The sequence below is a fragment of the Oryzias melastigma genome, linkage group LG1, assembly GCF_002922805.2.
Source record: "Oryzias melastigma strain HK-1 linkage group LG1, ASM292280v2, whole genome shotgun sequence".
Lineage (NCBI taxonomy): Eukaryota > Metazoa > Chordata > Actinopteri > Beloniformes > Adrianichthyidae > Oryzias > Oryzias melastigma.
Window position 1 is genome coordinate 7,111,589 of NC_050512.1, and position 20,560 is coordinate 7,132,148.

At 40.5% G+C, this 20,560-nt stretch overlaps 2 protein-coding genes across 4 annotated transcripts; both read left to right on the forward strand.

The window, feature by feature from the left end:
* The first annotated feature begins 5,308 nt into the window (after positions 1-5,308).
* Positions 5,309-9,744, forward strand: cenpk (centromere protein K). 3 transcript variants are annotated; one of them, XM_024259552.2, is made up of 10 exons: positions 5,309-5,422; positions 5,565-5,642; positions 5,726-5,782; positions 7,043-7,106; positions 8,039-8,085; positions 8,163-8,245; positions 8,315-8,413; positions 8,491-8,629; positions 8,703-8,756; positions 9,236-9,744. In XM_024259552.2, the coding sequence occupies exons 1-10, from the start codon at positions 5,420-5,422 to the stop codon at positions 9,389-9,391; spliced, it is 780 nt and encodes a 259-aa protein (XP_024115320.1). In that variant the 5' UTR covers positions 5,309-5,419; the 3' UTR covers positions 9,392-9,744. The 3 variants fall into 3 exon arrangements, with proteins under 3 accessions (XP_024115320.1, XP_024115321.1, XP_024115319.1); XM_024259551.2 differs by having other exon boundaries at positions 5,334-5,421; positions 5,552-5,642; XM_024259553.2 differs by lacking the exon at positions 8,703-8,756 and having other exon boundaries at positions 5,330-5,421; positions 5,552-5,642.
* An 834-nt stretch (positions 9,745-10,578) lies between these two features.
* Positions 10,579-19,909, forward strand: LOC112137290 (stromal membrane-associated protein 1). The gene is made up of 10 exons (XM_024259533.2): positions 10,579-10,876; positions 11,158-11,291; positions 12,661-12,746; positions 12,823-12,898; positions 13,172-13,231; positions 13,313-13,388; positions 14,766-14,893; positions 16,841-17,051; positions 18,197-18,537; positions 19,252-19,909. The coding sequence occupies exons 1-10, from the start codon at positions 10,759-10,761 to the stop codon at positions 19,384-19,386; spliced, it is 1,365 nt and encodes a 454-aa protein (XP_024115301.1). The 5' UTR covers positions 10,579-10,758; the 3' UTR covers positions 19,387-19,909.
* Positions 19,910-20,560: the final 651 nt, after the last annotated feature.

Genomic DNA, 20,560 nt, shown 5'->3' on the forward strand with positions numbered 1-20,560 from the left:
AATTTTGAGCGTAAAGCATGAAAAGTGGGGGACAAATGAGCTGCGTTCCCTGATGGGACGCGCCACAAAGGAGCAGGGCCGGTCCCCCGCCGGCAGCAATACTGAGACAAGTGTGTCCCACCGCACAGAAAGGACGCGAACGTTTGGAAGCCATATGGTTTTTGAAATTTCCTCACAATTTCAGACAATTTGATGGATTGAGTTAACCCTCCCTTTAAGCAGTTTAACTGGGCGCGAACAAAGGCCATAAAGCCTACATAGACTCTCCCTTCATGAGGGCATCTGCGCCTGTTAATGTCTAGCCCCCTTTTCTTTGCCTGGCGTTTTGAACAAGTCAATGAATTACAATGAAAGTGGCCCTTTATTTGCGAGCCGCTTGTCTTTATCCGCCTTTTAGCTCCGGAATAATATGTTTGACTCTAGTCCAAGAACATTTCCCCAAACAAAAAAAATGGATTTTGTTGTGCGTAATGTGGAGCAGCCACGAAGAGTTGGAGCTTTTGCCAAAGTCTGCTTAGGGAGCCTTTTGTTTGTCTCCTTCTCATCTTGGGCCCTTTTTGGGGCTTTTTTTCTTTTGTCTTTAAGGAGTTTAATGGAGCTGAAAACATGTTGATGGGAGAAAGAGAGTGTCCTGAAAAGACGACCTCCCGTTTAACCCTCTTTGTTTAAGGAAAGCTTTTGTTTATGTGTTTGCTTTTTTTATTTTAAAGGAAAACATATTCTGTAAACCTCATTATTTAAGCTGTATAAATAACACCAAATTTCAACTAAATGTGAAATCAAATAAGGTTGGAATGCGCGCGCTCCAAGTCCTTCTGAAGGCAGCTGATGGATCCACTTGCTCATTTCACGAGGCCTGCTGATAAGTAATCCTCCAGTCTGAGGGTAGGCTTGCTGGTAATTAATATGGAGGCTTTAGGTGTATTTCAGTATTTCACTCCAAGATGGAAAAAATCACTACTTCAATCGTCCGGAAAATTGAAGTTTGATGCATGAGTCCCCGCTGAAACAACAGTGCGGCCGCTCTCTCTTCTCTGTCTCCCCTCCATCATTAGCAGAGAGTCAAAGTAGCGTCAGGAGTAAGAGTAAACTGCACTTTGATGGATCACTTCAATGTTTTCCACCTTGTCTGCAGAGAAAGCAAGCAAAGAAGAAAAATGGCCGCGCAGGCGCACGTCTGCAGCCGGTTATTACTGTCCCTTATAACAATAATTAGAACAGTTATTAGCGCGGGATAAGTAAGGAGCGCTTTTTTCCATCTCTTTTTGGCCTGCAGTTAAAGCAGTCTATATTTCTAAATAGAGACAAAAATGTGGAGTTGTAATCATCAGGCTTCCCGTGGAGCCAGTTAATACTTCAAACTTCAATTTTACGGGCGATTGAACTAAGCATGTTCCTGACAGAATTGATGTATGTATTAATTTCCTTTAACTGTTGATTAATTAGGCTGCGCTGAAGGCTCGAATGGAACGGTTTGTTCAGAAAATTTGCATATTAATCAAATTCTAGTTGATCACTCAAATAATCAAGCTGGAGAAAGAGGGGAGGGAGGGGTGGGGGGCAGAAATGTGTCCAGTTATAACAGGCCCCGCCGCTGCAGCTGCCGCGCGCGCCGGAATCGAACATCCACCCAGAACCAGACGGAACATCCCGACCGGACGGGTTCTTTCGGAATGGTTTTAATCACATGAAAACAGCCGGCGGCGTCGGGAACAGGTGAGTGAGCACGAGCGCGCATGCGCTGCTCAGCAGGTTGGATGAAAGTCCTGCTCATGGTTATGGAGACATTCAGATTGTTGTGCGTAAAACTGAAACAACCGAACGTGATGAACGAGTCAGAGGAGCTCAAAAACAGACACAAATGGAAGTTCTGAGAGGGACGAACTCTGGAGGATCCAGCTGCTGCTGACAGGAAAGTTTGGCAACTGAAACAGACTCGGCTGCTTCTGAGGACACAAACAGCGACACCTGCTGGTCGGATTACTGAAACTGATCACTCAAGTTTTTGTATTGTGGCACCTCAATTCCTTTAAATCAAAGTCAGGGCCCGGGGGCCGGATCCGGCCCTCCAGATCATTTTATTTTATTGTTATTAATGGCCCGATGTTATCTTGCGCTTATTTCTAACTTGAATAATTTTGAAAAAATATATATTTTTTGGAGTGTAAAATATAGAAAGTTATTTAAGGTTTAAGTTGATTTATTCAGGAATAATATTCCCAATTTTTTTATTATTAATAATTATGTTAAAACGTTACGGTTTAAAGTTAAAAATTGGCATTCTGCTAGATTTGTGGCCTAATTTGGCATTTACTAAGATGTTTAAGCCAATTTGGGGTATAGCTAATACTTTAGCTGGCTATCAGGTTCAGCGTTTTCCACTATTAACTTCAGTGTTTTCAGTTATCAGCTTCAGTGTTTTTAGTTATCAATTTCAGCATCTTCAGCTGCAAAATTCAACTTACAGCATTCACACTAGCATTACTATAGGTAATGCTGTATATCTACTTCATAAATAGGTTAAAAAGTTACAGTTTTAAAGATTTAAAAAATGTAGCTTTAGAGTATTTAATAAATGTTTATTCTGTTCGGTCTGCTATCTAAGGTGCGTTTTGGATTTTGTTTATTTATTGGCGTCAAACATGCAACCCTCCACTGTCAGATTTAAAAGTCTTGAATCATTAATTGATCACTGGATCAGTCCTTCTCTCTTCTACTCCACTAATACTGTTCTAACAACACTGGGACAGCGCTTTAAGTGGACAACAGGAAGAGGCGGGACTCTTTAATGGAAGTCCGATCATAAAATGCAGAGAACCCTGAATGCAAATATTTATTTAAAAAATAAGTACTTTTTTCTATGTCTTGGGGTAGATTGTTACTTTAATTATATTTTTCTCTTCTTAAAAAAACCCCAATCAATTTTAAAGTTTCTCAAATTGAGGATTCATACTTTATGTTTTTTTAGGGAGCCAATTCTTTTTGGATCTGTTCATTTTAAAAGCCGTTCAAAAGACTGGCTCTTTTCGCTCTTTTTATATTTATTCATTTTTAAGAAGCCAACGTTTGATCTTCTTTAAATATTATTTTTAATGAGGAAAAAAACAGTAAAAATTATTTAAAGTCATCTAGATAAAAAAGAAGCTCATATAAATGCCATATCTAAACATAAGATGATAAAAACAGGATTTATAGACACAAATAAGATGTTAGTAATGTAAAACAATATATATATGAGAAATAAAAGTAAAAATAAATGTAAAATGTAGAAAAGTTATTTCATATATACAAATGTAAAATATAATTAAATCAACAATTTTAAGACCTGATAGTAGTAAAATATGATGGAGAAACTCTTGATTCAATCTTCCTGAACAAAGAAGGATGCTGTTCCACAGAGGAGGCCTTCTAAATCATGATGGCGTCTGGACTTTGGGGGTTCTTCTGGACTTCTTTAACATACTGTCACTTTTCTGGACAGCCTCTGTAATCATGCAGGGATATGTTGTTGGTTGTGTTTTATCCACATCAAAGTTTCTTTCCCAACAAGTCCTCCAGATTCCATCTAGAGATCCCTGGTTCTTTTGAGAAGTGTTATCCCACTCCACCCTCAGAACTAACCCAAGAGGAAAATCTAAAACACAGAAATAATCATTTAAAATGAGAAAACTTGCAGACATGTATTTTTTTTTCTCTTTTTAAAACAAAAAAAATTATTATCCAATATTTGAATGTGATGAAATGCTACAATGAGTTAAGTTTAGCAGGTTTGTGACACAAAAACTACTTGTAATAAATCAGGACCAAACAGGGGTAAAGACCTTTAAATCAAAAGAACATTTTTTTTTTTACATTTTCAGTTCTATTAACATTATACATCTTATAATAAAACATTTTCAAGAATGAGTAAACAAAAAATACTGTTTGAATAACAATATAAAAGAAGTGTCATTTAGAGAAATAGATTGTAAATATCCAGCTAAAAATGTTTGGGCAGAGGAGACAATTTGTCATTTGTTTGTAAATTTTATATGTATATATTTATATATGAATCTTTTCTGGCTAGACGTTGGAAGTTACATTAGTCGTAATAATATAAAAACAATCAAACTTACAGAAAAAATACATAATCTTGGGCTGTTATACTGTAAGATGGACCAGAACTTTGCTTTAGAAATAATAAAGGTTTTGATTTGAGGACATTTTATATTAATAAAAGGAAATTGTTTAACCAAAACAGAATTCTAGACACTTGTTGCAAAATTTAATGTCATACGGTAATATCATTTAACAAATCAATGAAAAAAAAATAATTAAAAAAATCGGATTTTTTAAAAATATATGAGAATTCTGTAGTTCATTGTTACATTGCTTCTGTACTTTTTCTCTCTCTCTTTCTCCGTGTCATTCACACTTTTGATGTAAATAAAGTTAAAAAAAAAAATAAGAAGGGAAAGAAAATGGCAGTAAGGAACAGCTGCATCTGACCAGCAACACCAGCTTCAAGTGACGCACAACTGTTGGAAAATCTGCTTTTCTACATAAAAAGAAAATCCAAGTATGGCCATCTGAAGACTATTCCAGCAGGAGCTCCAAACTGAACTTTTGAGACTCCTTTTCACTGACAAATTTTTTGGGAAATAGTTTGGCAGTTTCTCTGGATGAACAAGGCCAAAAAAAAAGGGAATTATGTAAAAATCTTACATATTTTTATCTAATAAATTAACATATTCACAGACTAAAAAAAAGATCTAAAAAATGTAATTTTGTAAACATGTAGAAAAATTAAAATATATATTTGGGACATGTAAGCACAGTAAACTAGTTTGGAACAAATTGTCCGTTCTCATTGGGACTTGGATCTATTCCCATTCCTTCCTGACTCGGAAGAGCATTATTTTTGTTTTTACTAATATTAGTAAGATATCTCAATGATTCTGTCGGATAAATCTTCTAATTTTACAAATAAAATGTTATATTCGTAAAACTAAATTTATCTATAAATCTAATTTCTTTAAATTAAAAATTAGACATTATTTGCACACTACAGTATTTCTCAGTAACAACAAAAGATATTAAAACCCACCATCTGTCTCAGCTTTCCAGAATAACACAGTATTATTTTTATTTGTTTATTTATTTAATGGTTTTTTATACTTTTGTAACCCCTATCAGTTTCTGTTTGTTTGTTTTCTAGAAAAAAGTGTAAATTGTCTTCATTTCTTTACTGTATGTCATGTAAATATTTTGAATAAAGTTATTTTAAAAAAGGGAAAAAGAATGTCGGCCATTTTTGTAGTTTATTTGTATTTCCGTCGCGTGGATGACGTCACCACTGTTGGCGGTATTTTGAAACGCAAGCCGACAAAGCGGCGTGTCCTTTTTTCCTCTGTCAAAGTGTGGATTTGATTGGTGGTTGATGGTAAGTTTTACTAAAGAGTGTTACACGCGCACATTTTTGTGTCAGTTTTTTCCACGTCGGGACAATTCCCGCGTGAATAATTACGCATGTATTATTAAACTAAGCTAACTGTACTCTTCTATCCTCACCGGCGGGCCTGGAGGCGGGGAGCCCGCTGCCGCAGGCCGCTCAGGCGGAGCTGCTGGAGCTCTGCGAGGTGCAGTTCGCTCACCTGGAAAAGGTAAACTCCGGAAGAAGCTGCTGTCAGTCTGACGGTCTGTGTGGGGAGATGTAACTGTGCGTGTGCGCATGTCTGTCTCGCAGCTGCAGAACGAGCTCCTGCTGAGTGAACCAGACCTCTGTGACAGTCCACAGGAACAGGTGAGACACCAGGAACTTCTCTAGAATAATAGAACTCTCCCTCAACTAAATATATTTATTTTCTAACTCCACCAAAAGCGAAAGAAAATCACTTCAAAATCGTAAATACTACTTTCAAGTAATGATTACCTCCATAATAAATTAAATATTGACACAAACGTGCACTTTGTACAGCAACGACATAGAAACAGCTGAGCATCCTTTTAATTCATGTGAGGAATCCAAAACTTTCTGGTTTGATTTTCATCCCTAGTTAACCTGAAATAGTATTTATTTAAACCTTCTTCATTTCCAAACTATTGGATTTGTTCTACAAAAAGGAAAAAAGCAGACTTTGGTATTAATACTTTAATAATATATAAATAAGTGTCGTTTTTTTGAACGTGCCCCCAGTTTTTGTTGGTTTCAGTAATTAAATACTTTTGTGGAAGATTATTTTAAAAGAAAGTAAAATGCCCCAAACCCATGTCTTATTTGAATTTTTAGAACAAATTTCTGAAATATGTAATAGACCTTAATTTGTACATTTATTTTTATGAGAAACTCTAGGGTATATAGTAACACATATCCCTGTTCTTTTAAGAAAAATGTGTTTAGATTTACATACTTATTTATATTACTCTTGTGCGAGATTGTTTACTGTTATTTTTTTCTGTTATTCTGATTTGAGATCTTGTTTATGTGTGCTGCTTTATTCTGAGCCATTTATATTAATTAATAATTATATATTTTTTAGATATTCATGCTGTATTGTTGAAATATTATAATAAAACAACAAAAACAAAAAATAATGGAATTCTCCAGGAAATAAAGAATAATTTAAGAATTTTAAAGAATAGAATTGTAATGCAGAAACAAAGAATCATGGGAACAGATGCTCCACAGCCACGCCCCCTAGAGGAAGTTGTAAGACATGGCAGTTTTGTTGTGATGTTTACCAACAATCATTCTTACTAAATATTTCAGCGTGTATTCTCAGAAGTAGCTGGGTGCAGATTTACTTGAGATGTGGAGCATCATGGGAGTCGGATCATTTGAGTGAGGTTTTCCACAGCACAACTAACCCAGTTCATTTTTAAGAGTTTTGGGTGAGAATCATTTTTTTTGTGCTGACAAATAAAAAAAACAAAAATATTGTAAACTTGAAAGAAATATTGATAATTTGAAACATGAGGATATAGAGGCTTTGGTGATGACATTTCCTCTCCAAAATGGCGTCTTCTGCATGTGTCGTGCTTTAAACTGTGGTTTCTCTACTAGATCCAGAACAGACTGATGGTAACAGAAGCTGAGCTGAAAAAGCGTCAGACAGAGGAGCCCAAGTGTAAGTCCTCCATCCGACTAAGAAACAAATCTGTCACGTTAGCGTTGTGCACGTGTTTTCAAACTGAATTATTACCAGCACAAATCACAGCTTTAGAACATGAGTAGTGCTGCCACAAACGATTATTTTAATAGTCCACTAATCACTGATTATTTTTTCTGATTAATCAACTAATAGGGTCATGGGCAAAAAGGATGTAAAGCACACATCTAAACCATCATTAGCTTTAAACGAACTAAAAACGAGAAATAAAGTATTACCTGCGATAATGCTAGTGTGAATGCTGTGAACTGAATTTGGCCGCTAAGATCCTAGTCCTGATCGCTGAAGATGCTGAAATTGATAGCTAAAAATACTGAAGTTGATAGCTGAAATCGCTGAAGTTAATAGCTGAGATTGTTAGCCAGCTAAAATATTAGCTTAACTCCAAATTAGCCTAAAAAAGCTTAAATTAGCCAAAATAGCTAGCATCCAGCTGAAAAATTAGCAAAACTCCAAAATAGCCTAAAAAGCAAAAATAGCCTAAACTAGCCAAATATTATCTTGACCCCAAATTATCCTGAAAAACTGAAAAAAATTCTAAATTAGCCAAAATAGCAAGCATGTAGCTGAAATATTAGCAAAACTCCAAAATAGCCTAAAAAGCAAAAATAGCTATCATGTAGCTGATATATTAGTTAAATTCCAAAATAGCCTAAAAAACCTTAATAAATGCCAAGAAAAGTTAAAAAAGTTTGCAGAACATCATTCTAACTTTCAACTTTACTACACTCCAACTCCAAATAATATAAAGTAACGACTAATCAGCTATTAAATTAGTCGTTGATTATTTTAATAGTTGATTTAATCGTGACAGCTCTAAACATGAGATATAAAAAATCTGCATCCAGGACTCATCCTGATCCGTTTCTGCTTTTCCTTCGCTCCATCAGTGCTGGCGGAAAATCCAGACGTTTTGTTTCACGCCGGAAAAGAGGAGGTACCTATCACGGAAGAAAAAGCGCTCCCAGTTTCTTCTTCTTTTGTTTTTAACATGTGCCCACTTTGTGTGTGCAGATGCTGAAGCTGTGCTCTCAGCTGGAGACGGTTCTTTCTTGTTGTGAGGCAAAAAGAGACAAACTGAGAGAGACCAAAGAGCTGTGAGTCCACCATCCGAAGCCTCACAAACGTCCGCACAGGTTCTGATTCTGACCTCACGTGTTTGCTAGTGAACAAAAATGGCTGGAGGAGAAGGTGCAGGTGCTGAAAGCAGTCAAAACCCACGTTGAACAACTCCAAAAGGAAAAGGAGAACGTTTCAGCTCTCAGGTGAGACCGCAGAACGACGGGATTCAGAGCTGCAACACTTCAGCAGCAGGATAACGATGTTCTTGTGCATCATCCAGCATGCTGCAGGACATCAAGGAGAAAATCCAGAAGATGAAAGCGTACCAGGAGACGCTGATGGAGTGTCTGGGAGACATCCTGGAGAAGCACATTCCTCTTCCTCAGGTGGAACCTGAGCCCAGCAGGAGGAAGAAGAAGGTGCAGTGATGCAGAGATGTGAGGAGGCAGAAGGGTCTCCAGTGAACCTTACGGTCCTGCGTTTTCGTTTCAGAGCGTGGAGTGTGAGATAACCCCGGAGGTCGTTTCCCTCAGTGAAGTTCTGGAGGTGGCTTTGGCTAGTTTTTTAGTCTAAATGTGTGTTTGGATGTTACTTTATTTTGAAACCAAAACTGAAAAGCAACATTGGAGTCATACAAATAAAATTTGGTGAAAATACTGGAAAGGGTGGAGCTCTGTGGTGCAGGTAAGGTTTAGTTTAGTTGTCAAGGATGATTCTTGTTTTTTAGCTTTATTTGAGGCGTTCTGATTGTTGGCCCTTTTTTATATTGACCTTTTTTTTGTCACTCTCTTCAATGGTAACTTTTCTGTTCCATCATAGTCAGAATTTTTTAAACCTTTGAATCTGAGGCGCACAGAAACTATGTAAACTGATGGTTGTGAGACACGACACAGGATGTACTGCAGACTGACCAGTGTACATCCGGTACAGCTCTTCCTAGTTTGTCCGTCGGTGTTGTTGCGCGTTCATAGCAGATCTGTTTCTGAGGTTTCCAGGCTGATGCCATGTCCCATATGCCCCCCCAGGCGCTCATGAACAAGGCTCTGCAGTCCCCACACGACCCCTACGTCATCGTGGACAACACATTCTGGCCGCCGTACGTGGAGATGCTGCTCCGGTACGGAATAGCAGTGAGGCACCAGGAGAACAACTTCAAGATCCGTCTGGGGGCGTTTTTCTGAGGAGGGGGGAGGGGGGGCTCTGTCGGCCCGAGCTGCAGATTGAACTCCACTGTTCTGGACCGTCGTTGCCTCTGAGTGCAGCTCAGTCTGAGGGTTTTAAGCTTCTTCCAGTCATCTTGAGATGACTTGAATTTGCAGAGTCTCTGCAGGATTTCTCAAAAGCTTCATACTCAGAACTTTTTTATTTTAAGGTTTATGTTTTTCATCAGAGGAGCTCTTATTTTACACTTCCCGATGCCCCACTGCTGTGTACATATGTAGACTGTTCATATTTACTGTACTTGTTCTTGTGTTGTAGATGAATACATGTTCGTTCTGTTAGACACAAATAAAGGAAAGACATGTGTCTCAACTGCAGTGAAATTGTGAAAGAGGCACCGCAGAACCTAATCAAAGCTTCTGTAGGCCCCAACTCATCCTCACCTCTTCATCTGCCTTCTGTATATTCAGGTTAAACCGACTCATCCTTCCTATCGTTTAGACAGGTTCCTACATTTCCTAAACACTGTTGGTGGTATGGGGTAAGATAGCTGTCAATAAGACTCGTATTCATAAATACAAACACAAAATATTCATTTGATCTTTTTTATTTCCTATTTTTCAGAGCACAGATGACATACAGTAAATAACAAAAAACACTGAACTCTACATCAATTGTTCAAAAATAAACGCCAGGAGGTATACACACACAAAAATAAAATTATGTTAAATTATAAAGGTGAGCAAGATGACATGTTTTAATTGCTTTTTGTTGGGGGAATATATGTCAAATTTAAAAAAAAAGAAAAAATATATATGTAAAATCTAATTTGGGCTGATAAAGAAAAATTGGGAGCTTTATTGTTAAATGTAACTTTGTGAATACAGTAGTTGGTTAACAAAATCAGGAGATTTTTAAAAATGTAAATTGCCATCTGATGTTGCGTCTTTCACAACCCTAATGACTAGACATGAAAGGAGGGGATGGTGCCCCCTTGTGGTCGGCTTTAGATTTACATTTGTTGGGTTTCTTTATTTTTATGCTCAAATAATATTTTTATTTATTCAAATTAAATAAAAATTTACCTTTAAATGCCAAAAATAGTTATATGATCAATAATGTGTAACTTATTAAATAATTAAACATAAATATTTTTCCTGAAACCCTGAGCGTCTGTGACGTCATCACTCCCGTCCAATCAGGTGCCGTCAGCTCGGCGGCTCTCGAAACGCTGTGGGCGGAGACCAGATTCCGGTTCCGGGTATTCCATATCCCAGTCGGAGGCTTTCGGACCTCCGATTATGAACATTTATCCGAACCTTCTCTCCCCCTTCGCCTGATCAAAGCAGCATTGGGTCGTTAGGACGGTCCCGCCGACACCGCGAACATGACGACCCGTTCGGAGAGGGAGAAGGCCCAGAAGCTGAACGAGCAGCACCAGGCCATCCTGTCCAAAATGCTCCGAGAGGAAGACAACAAGTACTGCGCCGACTGCGAGGCGAAAGGTGCGCCGTCGATCCGCGTTTATGCAGGAAGTTCACCGGTTGGTAGAAATGTGTCGGTTAATCTATCCGGCGGGCGCGCGCGTGCCTCCGCGCGGTCAGCTGACTGCTCTCCGCTCGAGCTAAACCTGTCGGCTAACCAGCAAGCTAACTCCCGTAAATCCACCTCAGCTCTCGGGTTTACCCAATGGGAGGCGGGTTTTCCCCCGAATGGTCCCGGGTCTGTTTTCTTGGGTTCTGTTGGGCTGAACGTCAGGTCTGCGTGTGCTCCTGTCCGTCCACAGGTCCGCGGTGGGCGTCCTGGAATCTCGGAGTTTTCATCTGCATCCGCTGCGCTGGAATCCACAGGAACCTGGGAGTTCACATATCCAGAGTCAAGTCTGTCAACCTGGACCAATGGACCTCGGAACAAATCCAGGTCCGTTTCCACTTCCTCTCCCGTCAGAGTAAAATGCTCTTATCCATAATCCCCCAAAACAGCTGAAGTTTATTTAATGCGACCAAACTGCACCTATGTGTTTACTTACTGCTGGACTGTAGCCACAAGTAGAGGTGTGTGGGCAATAGTTTGGCAATACAATATGTAGTGCGATACGTGTCTCATGATGCGATATGTCCAAACACTATATATCGCGATACATGTCTCATGATACAATATTCATTGCGATATGTCCCAAGACTATACCAGAACAATTTTTCACAATTCTTTTTAAGCTGAAGCTCATGCATGCCCTATTCCACATCTGTATTGCTTCACTCATTTTTAATCTGAACCGCTCTAAAGCACTGCAATCCTTTTTATGTGATACTGGCACAAATGTTACACATAGTTTTGGTTTGATATCCACTCAGTGTGCTGCTTCCAACTAGCAGTCAAGGGTTAAGGTAAAAAAAAAATAAAAGTAAGACACTGAGGGATAAATAATAATAATAATAATAATAATAATAATAATTAAATGCAATTTTGTCAGCATTTCAAGTCGCTACAAGTATCGCCAAAGGAAATATTGATATATCACAGAATCAATTCAGTCAAAAGCATATCGGGACACAAGATTGTCAAGTTTTACTTCTGTTATTCTCGAAAAGTGAAGAGGAGGGACATGCAGTTAATTCTGTTTACTTGGCATTATCAGTGAAGCAACAAACTGGGACAGAAACAAATCTTCTAAAAACCCAGCCAAAGTGTTCCACAATGATGGCTCAGGTTTGGATGCCAGGCAGGTGTATGTAAGGTCAACATCTTCTATTAACATTCCATGCATTCTGATGTGATTGAAAATAAAAAAAATGCTAATGTAGTTTCTTAAATGTCCATGGATGGTTTTTATTAGAGGAAAACATTAGAGTTCATATGAGTTTTTGTTTTTGGCAGTGAAACTGGTTTACATTTAAACCTTCTTGCTCTCTGATTGGATGTTATTCTGTGCATCATTTTAATTATTCATGACCTTTAATTGGACCGTAGCTGGTTTTAGATCTGTAGAAAAGATCAGTAAACATGATTTAAAGTTATAAACTGCTCTGTCTTGCTGCTAGAAATGTTTACAGTGGAGTAGTCATCAACAGCCAAAGTCAAACTTTCTGTTTTACTTTACTTTGGTTATGATAAATAGTTTTCATTTAAACTAAAGTGAAGCTTTAGTAAAACGACGAGTTCTTCTATGAAATCCAACTAATTGAACTGGCTGTGATGTTACGGTCTGACTGTCTTCAATGAGTTACGAGAATGAAAATGGTCTTTTTGGATTAGTTTCCTGCTGATTGAGGTGTTCTTCTGTTTTCAGAGCATACAGGACATGGGCAACACCAAAGCCCGGCGCCTCTACGAGGCCAACCTTCCAGACAGCTTCAGAAGACCTCAGACGGACCAGTATCCTCCTCAGAGCGCGAGTCTGCTTCAGCCTCGTCTTTGCTTGTGGGCTTTTGTTCCTTAACTTTGCTCTCAGAGCGGTCGAATTCTTCATCAGGGACAAATACGAGAAAAAGAAATACTACAGCAAGAACGGCCTGGACCGCAGCAGCGTACGTACCCCTCCCGGCTGCCCGTCCAGAACCAGACTTTACTTTTAGCTGTCACACATCTGTTGTCAACAAGCAGACATGTTGGAGTTTGTTTCAGGCACGGTGATGCCTTCAGGGTCAGCTTGTCAAAAGCAAAGATTCATCCGAGAGAATTTATGTTACTAGTCTGCTTTTGCCAATAATGACTTTTTAGTGCAGTTATCTGCAGATCGCTGTGGTCACATCAAAACACAACAAACACAACCAGTGAAGGAGTCTGCTCTGCTTTTTCAGCCCAAAGACAAGAAAGAGAAGGAGCCTGACAGGGGGGGCAAGGTGTCGTCTCACTCCAAGGTGAGCGTCGCATGAGCGAATGGGTGGGGGGGTCAACGTCTTCACCAGCTCTTTGATCTGGTTGATCTGGTTTGTCTACAGAGTGAAGAGTCCAGGCCCGCTCCCAAAGTCAGCCCCGTTAAGCCCGCAGAGCCGCCGGTGAACCTGCTCGGCCTCGGTGAGTTCAGCCTCTGATCTTCGTCTTCCAGCCTCGTGGAGTCCAGCAGACTGTTATCTGAGCAGAAACGCCGCGGTTTCCTGACCTCCAGAGGAAGCGCCACAGCTGCCGACTCAGCGGTTCCTCTCACCGCTAACTTCTGCTTTTGTTTGAAACGCTGTTGCACATTTAGGACCTGACATGTTTGCGGGTTCATCGTTAAAACAGCTGTCAAACGATCTGTGGAACGGAGACTCGAAAGGGTTCGACAGAAGGAGGCAGGAAGTGACTCTGAACAGGAAGTGTTTCAGCGAGATCATTTCAGGGCGCCTTCTGCCTTTGTCGGGTGTTGACCAAACTCCTCGACACAACTGAGGAGGTTTTCCATCATTTCTAGAATCACTACCCAGAATGTTGTCTATCCCATAATGCATCTGGCTGCACGCTTGCATCCGAAACAGGGGCTATAGTTTTAATGTTCGACTTTTCTCACTTTTGATGCATATTTTTGGAGCTCTAAGTTAGAAAGTATTGGGCAAATGTCTCCAGTTTTTTGAGCCAGGGCAGCAAGATTTTAGCTCCAAAACATATGAATGTTCTATAGCACACATGTCAAAGTCACGGCCCAGGGGCCGGATCCGGCCCTCCAGATCATTTTATTTTATTTGGACTATTTTGGCATTTTCTTAGATTTTTTTAAAGCTTTTTTGCAGTTTAGCTAATATTTCAGCTACATGCTAGCTGTTTCAGCTAACCTATGTTTCTTTTTTAAGTTTTGTTTTTCTTGTTTTTTTTAGGCTAATTTGGCTTTTAGCTAATATTTTAGCTGGCTGTCAGCATCAGTGTTTTCAGCTATCAATTTCAGCATTTTCAGCTATCAGCTTCAGTGTTTTCAGCTATCAACTTCAGTATCTTCAGGCTTTCTTTAGCCAAATTCATCTTACAGCATTCACACTAGCATTATTGTAGGTAATGGTGTATATATCTAGTTCATAATATTGTTAAAAAGTTACGGTTTTAAAGTTTTAAAAATGTAGCTTTTGAGTGTTCAATAAATATTTATCCTTTTCGGCACGCGACCTAAGGTGCGTTTTGGATTTTGACACCCCAGTTCTATAGGAAGTTAATAAACCTGTTCAACTCTTTTAAAAAATGATCTGCAGACAGAGTCTCTGCAGCTCCTCCTCACCCAGCTGTCAGCTCTTCTTATCTTCTGTCTGAAACACTGAAGTAGCAGAAATCCTAAAGTCAGAGCTGGAGCCATGGGAGTATCCTTGCTGTTTTCTGTAGAACATGGCAGCCTTCCTCCAGCTGATGTAAAAGCCCCGTGGGGAGCAGCTCCTTCATCACCTCCCACACTCCACCTGTAAAACCAGTTTGTCCTCCTTCATGTTGCAGACGCGCCGGCCGCCGCGTCGCCTAACAACGGAAACACAAGCACAAGCCAGAACAGTGACCTGGATATCTTTGGGCCCATGGTGTCCAATCCTCTGCCCTCGTCCTCGTCTGCGGCTCAGTTTTCTCAGGTAAACCCAAAGCACAGTTTGCGGGAGTTCCTGCTGCTGCTCCGGAGGAACGCTGAGGAGCAGAACACCAGGAAGGACAATGACTTTCCAGCACAAACACTGAGACTCTTTAAAGGGACTAAAAGCAGCAGGAACCTGGTTCTGAGGCTGCAGAAGGCCCGTGCTCCTTCCTGATTCACAGCTTCCTGTTTTACTATGAATGTGAGACAGGTCCCGGTTAGCAGTGAGAGTAGGTCTGACCGTTTGCATGAATTTGGTTTTCAAAAGTGGCGTTCAGGCGTGAATGTAGGCCATTTCCTGAAGAAGTGTCCGTGCCTCTGATGAAACCATTCAGATCTCAGCTGAGATGGATGCTTGGAGCAGTAGATCCTCAGGAACAAGGTCCTGCTCAGAGCAGGAAGCTGAAGGAGGCTGCAGGTCCAGTCTGTTTAAGGAAAATGGAGTAGGAAGAAAGGAAGTGCACACCTGAGGGGGGAGCATCATGATGTGGGCGGGGTTACGATTTGTCCAGGACCTCTCAGAGTTTTTACGTGTCCATTGATTTAAAGCTGATTCTTCTAATTCTAAGGATCTTCCAAAAGAGGAAGTGTCGTATCCCTTGACAGGAAGTGATCTGTCTGATCACATTTACTCGCCGTTTCCTGATTTCACAGCATCAGTTTGGGAAACATGTGGAGCTTTGGAGTGAAATGATTTTCTTTGCTGCGGTGTCTTCAGATTCAGAGTCAGGCAGCAGATAGGTGAGTCCTCGCGGATGTGAATGGATGAACGCCGCCAACTTTAGAGATGCTGACGACCCGCACTCCCTCTTCACGTCAATGTTGGAGTTTTTGCTGCTCTGTTATTCATTAGGGCTGCCACAAACAATTAATTATTAATCGTTGACTAATCACCGATTACTTTTTCCAAATAGATGTGTGAACTGGATGTAAAACACACGTCTTAATAGGGCTGCCAGGATTAGTCGACTAATCGACTATTAAAATAGTCGACAACTAATTTAATAGTTGATTAGTCGTTACTTTACATTATATGGAGTCAGAGTGTAGTAAAGTTGAAAGTTATAATGGCATTCTGCTAGCTTTCTGGACTATTTTTTAATTTTTTAAGCTGTTTTGGAGTTTAGCTAATATTTCAGCTACATGCTAGCATTTTTTTCTAATTTAGATTTTTTTTCATTTTTTTAGACTATTTTTGAGTTTAGCTAATATTTTAGCTACATTTGAGCAATTTTGGCTAACAGACATTTTTCAGTTTTTTAGGCTAATTTGTTATTTAACTAATATTTTATCTGATTAGTGGACTATTAAAATAATCGTTTGTGCCAGCACTACATATTAACCATCATTAGCTTTAAACTTGAAGTGTTTACGCTATATGCTAACTAGCAGCATTAGAAAGCGCACACCATAGTTTAGAGATTAAAAAAAAGAAACAAACGACTAATCGATTAATAAATTAGTTGTTGGCTATTTTAATAGTCAACATAGTCGTGACTAATCGATTAATCATGGCAGCCCTATTCATTATCATTTAGTTTGTTGTGTTAAAGTTAGCAGGTTTGGCAGCAGCTGTCATGTTTCCACTTTTCACTTCAGTTTTTTGTCTTCTGGATAAATCAGATCTTCCTTAGCGAGCAGCTGTTGGTGTGTTCACACGCTGGATCACAGGAACTTAAACCCAATGAAAAAGAAAAATGGAAGATTTTCTGTGACCTTTTACAGAAATCAACGCATTTTAAAAGAAAAATGTTGAATAGGTGCCCATCATGTTTGGTCTGCTGTTGGTGTAGCTCAGCAGGGTGTTGGTCAGGACGCAGCTCACGTGTACGAACCTCAAACCGATCGGCCGTGCACCGCCCAACCAGAAATGCTTACGCCGGCGGTTCTGAGTGGGTTTCTCGCCAACTTAGCGTTAAACCTCAGGTTTTTTCTGTCTTCCTTCAAGGTGAGCTCCAGCAACTCGGCCAGCACTCCCACACAAGCTGCAGCGGGAGGCGGGGCCAGCTCAGGGTCCGCACAGGGAGACCTGGACTTGTTCAGCGAAAGCAGCGGCAGCAGCAGCACGAAAGCTGAGGACGCCAGCAAGAAGACTTTATCCAAGGACTCCATCCTGTCGCTGTATGGAACCAGCAGCATGTCTACACAGGCCCCCCCAGGTGAGCCGGCCCCACGAGCAGATAGGTGCGTGTGGGGAAAAAAAGTAATGAAACCGCCTACGTTTACTGGGCCATCTGATTGGCCGGTTTGTAACTTGAATAACTTAAAAAAATTTGGATTAGCAAGAAAATTATTTAAAAAAAAAAGTATCAAAGCAAGAATGGTTATTCTGACGAATATAATGACTGAGTAATAGCTGTTTATATCTCTATAGAAGTCTATGGGGTTTTGGCTTATTGGAACCAGCAGGTACTTCCTGTTTGGAACATCAGGGGGAGGAGTCACTGAGTCCCGTGCTAATATACAGTCGATTTAGACATGAGCTATTACAATTTGTTTTGTTTGTTTGTTTTTGACAGACGAATAGAAGCAGCAGATTACAGGATACACTGTTGCTTGTTGAGAAAGTGAAAGGATTTTAACCCTTTAACGCCTGAGTTGTCGCCAGTGACGCTTAAGCATAAAGTCTTTAACATAATTTAACTTTTTAACCAATAACAGGATCATTCCAGTAGATTTTTGCAGAATTCGGGTTTGACCACGCCCCTTCTGCCTCACTGATAACAGCCACTCCCTCCTAATCTGAGGGGCACTTCTGCGTTACTACTCAGGCTGGAGTGTATGGAGCCAAATTGGGGTCCTAAAATTTTTAAACCCAAATAACACATTTTGGAAAAAAAAATTGGTGTTTGGCCAAAAAAATTTAAAATGTTCAAAACTTTTTGCTCTTCTAAAATAAATGTCATTGTTGTCAGCTTCAAGTTTTCTGTTTTTGGGGTTTTAAAACTCAAAATTTAAGTTTCAAATCTTTTTTTAACCATTAACTCTTTTTTTTATCATTTTCAAATCTGAAAATTTCAGTTTCAAAACTTTTGGCTTTTCGCCATTGTGGCGCATTGGGGCGGGGCTAACTCGAAGGACCAATCAAAATTAATGAGGGTGGTAACTTCAGTCCCGGTGCATTCACTGACTCTGAGAAATACAGTTTTGTTTAGCCTGTACTATCATAGTCTGAATTGGTCCCAAAACGGGTTTTAAACTGTTCGTCCAAAACGCCGTTCTAGCCCGTTAAAGCGCCTTCTGTAGTATTGCACACAGACGGCGCTCCTCTCTCATCTCTGCGTCCCTGTGTCTCCCCCATCAGCCGGCATGTTCATGGCCCCCTCTCAGATGCAGTTTCCGGTCCAGGCCGCCGCCGCCGGCTACCAAGCCTTCCCTGGAATGGGCGCAGGCGTGCCCCCCACCACAGTGATGGGCGCCATGATGGCTCAGAGCGGGGCGGCCATGATGGGGCCCAATCCAGGAATGATGGTCGGGATGACGATGCCCAACGGCTTCATGGGAAACGCTCCCGCAGCGGGGATGATGGGCATGGCCCCCAGGATGGTGGGACCCCAGGGCGGCGCGATGCCCGCAGGCATGGTGCCCGCTCAGGGCATGTACGCCATCCAGCCGGGGCAGCAGACGCAGTGGAGCATGGGACAGGTAGGAGGAGCTACTGTCACTGTGGGAATGAAGTGCTGAGGCTTTATTAACTGGTGAACATTACCACTAGATGGAGCTACAAATCATCACAGTTTTCATTCGGTTTTCACACTAGTTTCCTGCAGAATGTTTGGAGAAAAATTAATTTAAAAACTGTAACATTTTCAAAAAAAAGCAAAAGGATGAAATCCAACAGTACAAGTGTTCTGCAGCGCTCACACTTTTCTATTTCTCAATGATGATCAAAGGATGACCCAACTTTTAATGTAAACATGCTTAGGAGAGCACAGGGGTTACTCCAGAAGAATAAGCACAGAATGAGCAAAACATTGTGTTTTAGACCACAAATGGTCACTTTAAAAATATTTCCTTAAAAGAGTTTTGAAAATTCATACCTATGAGTTTATAAAGACGTTCATTTAGTCAGCAATGTATGTTTAGGTTGGCCGAGCGTTAGCATTAGCCGTCCTATGGGAAATTCCATCCAACATTAGCATCAAGCTAGCAGACTTTAGCTTTATGTACTACATCGATTTATATTTTTATGGATCGATTATAATAGTGATTATAATTAAAGCAGACTGAATAAACAAACATATTTTATGATAAATCCTAAAAGGTTCACATACCTTTTTTTTGCAGCTGAGTTTGAATCGATGACCTTTCGGTTTGCTCGTCTTCGCCTTATTCGATGGTATTACCTGTCGTCCTCAGGTGAGCCAGCAGATGTCGGGCCTGAATGTGAACGGAGCGGGGGCGCAGATGGCCTTTGCTCCGCCCCCCTCAGCCATGGGCGGGTGGGCCGCCTCTGGATCGGGCCAAACCCTGAGCACACAGCTGTGGAAGTGAGCCCGGGGGTGGGGCTCGGCCAGGGGGTGGGGCTCGGCGTGGGGTCCCAGCGAAGGCTGCAGAAACTGCAAACTGTGCAGCCCCGCCCCCCACCCCCCACTCCGGGCCCGTCCTCCTCACAGACCAGCCTTCAGAACATGTCTGTCTTCTCCTCTCTGTCTCTCTTTCTCTCTATTGTGCGAGTGAATTGGGAGTTCTACAGGATCTCAGCTTGGCAGTTTCTGCCTGTCGTTTGGGTTTTTGGATTTATGACTTTTATTTTCCTTTTTTGGAAAAAATTGCAAGAAAAAAAAATAAAAACAGCCCCAACATCGACATATCGGTAAAGCTGCAGGACCAGTTACACAAGCTTTTATTTTATCACTGTATCATTCTAAGAGTATAGGATGTTTAAATGAATAGTATTTAAAGGGAGAGGATGTGAGGATGGGGAGTCGGCGCCGCTCCCACATGTACAGCTCTGTATAACCTTCTTTTAAAAGTACCTGTGGTTCTCCTATCCAATTAAAGCCACCAGAAATGAGTTGATCTGCTCTGTTTATTCCATCAACACCAAAACATGACAAAAAGCAATTTAGAGGCTAAAATCATTCCACCTTAAAGCCAACTATTTGTTTAAGGAAGCCAGGAAGTCTGAGATGATCATGTCATCAAGGCTTCAGATGGAGAAACTGTTATAAACTAAGAAATGATGAATAATTTGACTGTTGAATCCAGAGAAAACGAACGAAAGAGAAACAAATAGCTGGATCCAATCTGAATTCTTCCCCTCTCTTCCCCCTTTTGAAAAAATATTGTCTCATATTTCAGACTTCACTTCAGTTTGATGACATCACCAATATTTGCTAGACAACTAGCGTTAGCGCAGAGCTTCCGGCACATCAATATATATAAAACAGCGGTTTTATGACTTTAAAGAGGTCATGCTACAACAAAAGGTCATTTCTTACATTTAAATGTAAACTTCTGTGGTTCAGAGCGCACCCACGTGAAAACGTTTCTCAGCATGATGCGGTTTACCCTCGCGACAGAGGACTTTCTTCAGCTTGGAGGGTGAAATTTGAAAAAATGTTTTTTTTTCAGACACACTTGCACTTAAAACTGGCCCTTCAAATGGAGGGGGAGGGAGAAGATTTCAACTCATTTTAATGAACATAAATCAGTATTTGTGTGA

Coding starts and splice junctions, on each gene's coding strand:
- LOC112137290 (XM_024259533.2), top strand. CDS start 10,759: ATGACGACCCGTTCGGAGAGGGAGAAGGCCCAGAAGCTGAACGAGCAG. Junction 13,389..14,765: donor GGTGAACCTGCTCGGCCTCG/GTGAGTTCAGCC, acceptor TTCATGTTGCAG/ACGCGCCGGCCGCCGCGTCG. Junction 17,052..18,196: donor GTCTACACAGGCCCCCCCAG/GTGAGCCGGCCC, acceptor CTCCCCCATCAG/CCGGCATGTTCATGGCCCCC.
- cenpk (XM_024259551.2), top strand. Junction 8,246..8,314: donor CTGAGAGAGACCAAAGAGCT/GTGAGTCCACCA, acceptor CGTGTTTGCTAG/TGAACAAAAATGGCTGGAGG. Junction 8,630..8,702: donor CCAGCAGGAGGAAGAAGAAG/GTGCAGTGATGC, acceptor TTTTCGTTTCAG/AGCGTGGAGTGTGAGATAAC.